Source organism: Etheostoma spectabile, chromosome 18, assembly GCF_008692095.1.
Source record: "Etheostoma spectabile isolate EspeVRDwgs_2016 chromosome 18, UIUC_Espe_1.0, whole genome shotgun sequence".
NCBI lineage: Eukaryota > Metazoa > Chordata > Actinopteri > Perciformes > Percidae > Etheostoma > Etheostoma spectabile.
In genome coordinates this window covers 15,561,236-15,567,288 of record NC_045750.1, presented here as the reverse complement: position 1 = coordinate 15,567,288, position 6,053 = coordinate 15,561,236, and the positions used below count along the sequence as shown (strand labels likewise).

Here is a 6,053-nt window from a genome sequence, read left to right as displayed (position 1 = left end):
AATGAGATAACTGTTGTTTTGATTTAGCGCTATATAATTAAAATTGAATTGAAATTGAATGGGTATGTTTGCATTACCAGTATGTATGGGCTCTTCTGTCCTTTCCCCGACAGGTAGCGATAGAGAAGGTAGCTAACCAACACTAGCATACACATGCACACAGATGGAACAACAATACCCACAACCACCCTCTGCAGCTGGCCAATCACAGGGTCTGGAGGGAGAGGGGAATCAGGAACAATATTACAGACATGAACATTTGTGTAAAGAGACATAAAAGGAATTCTGAAAACCATATCAACCTAAAAACTAGACTTTTTCCTTGACTGACATTTTGGAAAAGCCATACACAAACATAAAAGACGTCTCAGGCACAAACATCAACTTCTGTTTCGCTTCTGTAGGATGTTTAGTCACATTCCTTTCTACCTGTCAAACAAGTAGTGAAATATTTTCTCTCTTTCTCATACACAAGCAATGTGGTTGTACCTTGAGGCGTAGTTATGCAGTGCCATGCTGAGGAATTGCATTGTGTGGGCATGGAGAAGAATTTTGTCTTGGCAGAGAAGCAGTACTCTGTATCGTACCGCATCAGTCGATATTTGAATGAACTGGAGCTCACAAGGAAATGGTGCTACAAACATAAACACACACAGATTAGTCAGTGCAATAGAAGTTCAGGTGTGCTTGATTTAACAATATGTCTGTTCCAGAAGGGTGGGACAAGCTATATTTTTACTCACCATCTGGCCGCGACGAGTATTGTCAATGGAGAGGTTGTAAGTCATCTGGGGGTAGAGTGTTGTCATGGAAACCGCTGGGGTGTGGTTGTCCGGTTGATATCTCATTGGTCCCTTCAGAGTGATGATGGCGTTGTTGTCCTCTATTTTCACAGAAACCAGTGGAGGACCAAAAATAGCTATAGAGATAGATCAAATATTTAGTGTTGGGTATATTTTAAAATATTTCAAATCAAAATTTCAACTAAGTCGCCAGCTGTCCCGTGTGTTTATTATTTTCTGTCCCTGCTCACATTTTTTGACAGAATGTCACTTTAACTTACTGTCCGTCTTTGGATCGAATCTTCTCGTCACAACCCATTTGGAGGATGCTCTCTGGCTCACAGCACGAACCCTGGCATAGTATCCCTCCTCCAGATCCCACGTCTCATTGCTCAGATCACACCAGCTCCGCGCTATTTTCGTACACAACCGCACCGCCCTCCAGTTCGCGTTTTTCTTGCCCTCAACCCTGTCACCATAGCTGGGAAAGACAGAGTAGAACCAAACAGATCAGAGGAGGACAGTTCTGAATCCCCACACAAGCTGGGACGATAAGAATGGACGGACTGAGCTTGAAACACACCTTTTCTCTCTTTGTGCAATTTCACCTCAAGCAAGAAACTTCAGTTTAGACTAGCTGTGCGTTAGATCTAGTTACGTGTTTCTTATGTTTCTGTCTTCCTCTCTTTTCTCTGCTTTTTTTGTTTGTAAATTCCTTTAAAACTTGCTAAAGAAAGGTCTTTTAACCTATGCGCCATAAAGGAAAGAACTTAAATTAATCGTAACTTAATTTAAACTCTTAAATCCTTACTTACATAGCATACTGCACGATAAAGTGTGTGTCGTCCGGTGTGCCACTTCCTGGAAACCACTGCAGCACATTCCTCAGATTGACTGAAGAGAAGATCACATTTATGGGGCTGGGGGGAGAGGAGGACACTAAGAAGAAAGAGATTGAGAATAATAAGAGACACATTTAACGTAAACTCATGCCTATCATTAGAATTTCAGTTTTTGATTAAGTAAGGCAACATTATTTTTGGATTTTTTACAGGACTGTGTAATAAACCTCTTGTATTCACAGTACCACAAAAGTACCTCTTTTATGCATTATAATGTTGTGCTGTGTGGCTGCTCGTAAACACAATAAAATAGAACAAATGTATTAGAATTTAACTGATTAACTTCTCTATACATGCCATATTATAAAAAGGAAAACCAGAGTTTATTTAACTACTTGTTCATGGGCCACACATTGATCAAAGTTAGATTCATCCTGAGAACCAGGTTTGTAGTAACCAGGCATCTGAACCCATGATGAATTGAACTTGAACTTAACACATTACTAATTTTCATGGCATGTACACACCCAAATGACAGGCGTGTGACCCATAATTGGTCTTAACTCTGAGGCCATGACATCCCATCACACAGAAAAGCCATGTACAGGAGGAACTAGTTTATCAAAGTCTTGACAGTTTCTATTTCGATACTTGATGTTTGCTTAATATAAATAAATGAAGTTTTTATTATTGTGCCATGTCTGCAACTATGCCCACCCTTGCTGCATGCGCTTAGAAGACACCATCAATTAATATGTTTGCTAATAATATTTGCATAATGGTTCCAATGCAGATTGTAATGTTGTTTGTATTATGATTGCCTATTTAACTTGGGTCAACATCGTAAAACCACCTGACAAAAAGAGAGCCCTATAAAATCAGATCTGTTCTACAGTGAGATTTTGGGTCAGCCAATGATTAAATGAATTTGCACAACAATTCACTAAGTTTATGCCATAATATTATTAGGCTACGTTTTATTATTAGGCTAAAATTAGTCTAATAATAAAACGTAGCCTAAGAATAGTGTACGCTTCATATAGATGCTACTTCTATAGTCATTCCCATACAGGATAGGTCTAACGTTAAGTAGCCTGTTTATGCGAAGAAAAAAAAGTACTCGTAATGTTAATTAAATGTAGTCTTACCTGTACAGTGCAGAGCTCCCAGACTCAGAAGAAATGACACTAACCACATATCTGCACGGAGCGGTCACGTTTTCACAAAAAACACCAACATTTCCAACCTTCCGGCTGCGGGCTCAGGCACCGTCACCTGTCCGACAGAACACCTGTTAGAGCCCGGTGTTTCTCCACCAGATTAAAAAATTAGATTAAAAATTAAGAGCGTATTGAGTCATGGTTGGATATCAGTGACCGACGACCAGCAAAACCACGACTAAACAAGTCCTGCGACCAGTTTCCGTGTAGGTCTCCAGGGAAGGAATGTGACCTCACCTGTTTGTGTACATATGTACAATGTGTTACTTACTTAGACTACTTCCAGTGTTGGGCAAATTACATCCAAAATTTAATATATTATAGATTACTAGTTACTGTCATTTTTGAGGAAATAGTTAGATTACAATATTACTGTCTCTAAATTAATGCGTTACATTTCTTTTGCATAAGGCTAATTTTGAGTTACTTTCACCAAAATAACACCGGAAGTGTGAATTTCAATACCGGATCAATATAAAGTCTCCTCTTTGGCCACTTTAATACATCAGATCATTCATAATATTGTGTAAAATGTATATGAATATGAAAAGTAAAGCTGCACAAATAGATAATTAAAAGTACTGTAGGCAAGTAGGAGAAAATGAAAATACTCTATTAAAACTAAGTACGGCATTGTTGTAAAATGTTTGTAATGCCTTTGAATAAGAAATTCATGTTGTATACAAAAGTAAAAATAAAAATAAATAAAAAACTCAAAAAGTAAAATGGCCCCTATTTGTTGTATTATTAATGATTAATTAAAAAGACTAGGGAACACAACATTATGTTGATCAACATAAACATGTAGTATTTTTAGTATTATTTTTCTGTTACAGTGGTTTATAGTGTTGACTTGAGTTTGATGTCTAATAATGCAATATATTTTAGACGTTGGCCCATATAGGCTTATATTATTTTTATGTCCATCACTCATTATTTTTATTTAATATAGTCGCGATGCTGCGATGTTAAGAGAAGTGTTTTTCTCTCTACCACTCCAGCACACGCTTTTGTTTGATTAAAATGAATGTATATCTTAGTAGGCACAAAATCAGTAAGTTATACGTGGAAATGTTGTGTAGGTCTACATAATATATTTATTTATTTATTTTTAATAATTGTAGTCTTTTTTGCAAATTCACATAGGCCTGCATTAGAGTAGGTTTGCCAGACTCGTCGGCACATCACTCAAACAAGCTGTTATAATTATGTAATTATGCATACGTTATAATAACAGAGGCTTGACTCCATACAGCATTAACAAAAAGGAAGCGGAACTGTGCAGCTAGTGTCTCCGATGTGTCTCCGGATTGTTTTTGAAGTTGCGCGTCTCGCGACGCATTCATTCCGGTGCCTGCGGGTGCCTGTCGGTGCCTGTCGGTGCCTGTTAGCAGTTAGCTTGTTGGTAGCATGGTCTGCGCTAACTGAAAAGAGTAACGTTAACCAGATGTTTGTGTGTGATGGTTCGCTAAAAACTTGCACTTTTTGATGCAAACATGGCGCTTTCGATGGAAACGCAGCTCCAGAGCATCTTTGAGGATGTTGTGGTAACGTGCATCTTCATTAACTGGTTTTAAAGCTAACATTAGTTAGCATTTCAGACAATGTTAGCATTTTCCATTTTATGTTAAATTATGAACCTGCTGTGCAATTGAATAATTCCCACAACATAGCAAGTAGTTCTAACGCTACAGTTAGTGTTAGCTACGTTATGGTTACGCCGTAGCTAACATAGCGTTTTCAAAACAGCTGTTCAGACTTTCTGCATTTTGTAGCTATACAAGTAACGTTAGTTAACGTTAATTGATCATTCATTGCACTTGCATATCACCAATGTAACGCTCTTAGTAATGTATTTGAACATTTGATAACTTGTCTGGGGAGCACTAATGTTAACGTTAGATAAAGAAAAGATTTCTCCTAAAATAACATACTTACTTTAATCTCTACCAACATGAGTTGTTGTTCTGTAGCAAATTCTGGCATCTGACTTTTGTGTATATGAGGCAACAGAGCAGAGGTTTATTATTGGGATCTTTCATTATGAAAGACGTGGGAAGCTGTTAGTAAAAATTACAGAAGGTAGAATCAAAACATATGTTTCTCCCACATAATATTTTCCATTTATTTTCTACTTCTCTCCTTAGAAAACTGAGATGATAGAAGAGGCCTTTGCTGGGTAAGATGGCTTTAAACACACGCACCCCCTGTTGTTTTGTAATTATGTGGTTAAAGCAGGTCTGACTAGTTGTATAAATGTAGATTTGTTACGCGCTTTATGTCTTATCAGAAAAAACAGCACGTTAAAAATGAAAAATAAATAGTAATAACAAACAAAACTGTTGTATTTTAGGATGTTTATGGACACTCCAGAGGATGAGAGGACTAAACTGATCAGTTGTCTGGGAGCCTTCAGACAATACTGGGGGACACTACCACAGGTGTCTAAACACAGAGACAGACACATGCTTGCACATAAGATGTAGAATGATTGGATGGATGTTTTTCAATTCCCCGACTGTCTTTATGCAGGAGTCCCATGAACAGTGTGTGCAGTGGATAGTTCGGTTTATACACAGCCAGCACAGTCCCAAAAGGATCTCCTTCCTCCACGACTGTTTAGCAATGGCTGTGGAGACCAGTCTGTTACCGCCCAGGTACACACATGCACAAACACACTCATACACACTTAAGGCCTGCAGGAATTTACACTCTGGGGCTTGACATCGTCTGATGTTATCTAATATTAAAATCTTTTAGTTTTATTGATCTTTTGTTTTTTTAGGCCACACTATCACTGTCACCTTTTTATAAATTGAATAGATGAATCACCCTTATGGTTTATGATAATACTACCATAATTGAAAGTATTGCTTTTTATAATTTGTATGATACTTAAAGTCTCATTAACATGTATCTATAGTTAATTTGTTTAAATGTGACGTAACACAAGCACATTGTGTGAAGTCTTATCTATTATGTCTGTTATTTGTCTTAATTGTCCATCTAATGAATGTCTTTGTCTGTCTGAAGGATGGTGTGTGGCGCTCTGATAAGCTCGGACAGTTTAGAATGGGAGAGGACTCAGTTGTGGGCATTAACTTTCAAACTGATTCGCAAGATCATTGGAGGGGTGGACTACAAGGTCTCACTCACACGCTCCTATGCGCGCACACACACACACACACACACACACACACACACACACA

At 37.9% G+C, this 6,053-nt stretch overlaps 3 protein-coding genes across 5 annotated transcripts in view; 1 reads left to right on the top strand and 2 right to left on the bottom strand.

Moving 5' to 3' along the window:
- The window catches only part of ehd3 (EH-domain containing 3), a 21,400-nt gene extending 19,815 nt beyond the window's left edge, over positions 1-1,585 (bottom strand). Inside the window, exon 1 of the mRNA XM_032542700.1 lies at positions 1,580-1,585. The gene's annotated coding sequence lies outside the window, so the exon portion shown is untranslated. The remainder of the gene's footprint in view (positions 1-1,579) is intronic.
- il20ra (interleukin 20 receptor, alpha) overlaps positions 1-3,056 on the bottom strand; it is a 5,789-nt gene extending 2,733 nt beyond the window's left edge. Inside the window, exons 1-6 of the mRNA XM_032542698.1 lie at positions 2,773-3,056; positions 1,598-1,721; positions 1,064-1,263; positions 744-919; positions 490-634; positions 78-214 (exon numbers count right to left, since the gene is read on the bottom strand). Of these exons, the coding sequence (XP_032398589.1) occupies positions 78-214; positions 490-634; positions 744-919; positions 1,064-1,263; positions 1,598-1,721; positions 2,773-2,821 (831 nt within the window). The 5' untranslated portion in view covers positions 2,822-3,056. The remainder of the gene's footprint in view (positions 1-77; positions 215-489; positions 635-743; positions 920-1,063; positions 1,264-1,597; positions 1,722-2,772) is intronic.
- Positions 3,057-4,144: 1,088 nt separating this feature from the next.
- Positions 4,145-6,053, top strand: part of med23 (mediator complex subunit 23) — an 18,777-nt gene continuing 16,868 nt past the window's right edge. For all 3 annotated transcript variants that reach the window (XR_004336211.1, XR_004336210.1, XM_032543124.1), the window contains exons 1-5: positions 4,145-4,391; positions 4,992-5,023; positions 5,198-5,285; positions 5,377-5,501; positions 5,878-5,989. Coding sequence is in view for 1 of the 3 variants with exons in the window: in XM_032543124.1 (XP_032399015.1) it covers positions 4,341-4,391; positions 4,992-5,023; positions 5,198-5,285; positions 5,377-5,501; positions 5,878-5,989 (408 nt within the window). In the remaining 2 variants the exon portion in view is untranslated. The remainder of the gene's footprint in view (positions 4,392-4,991; positions 5,024-5,197; positions 5,286-5,376; positions 5,502-5,877; positions 5,990-6,053) is intronic.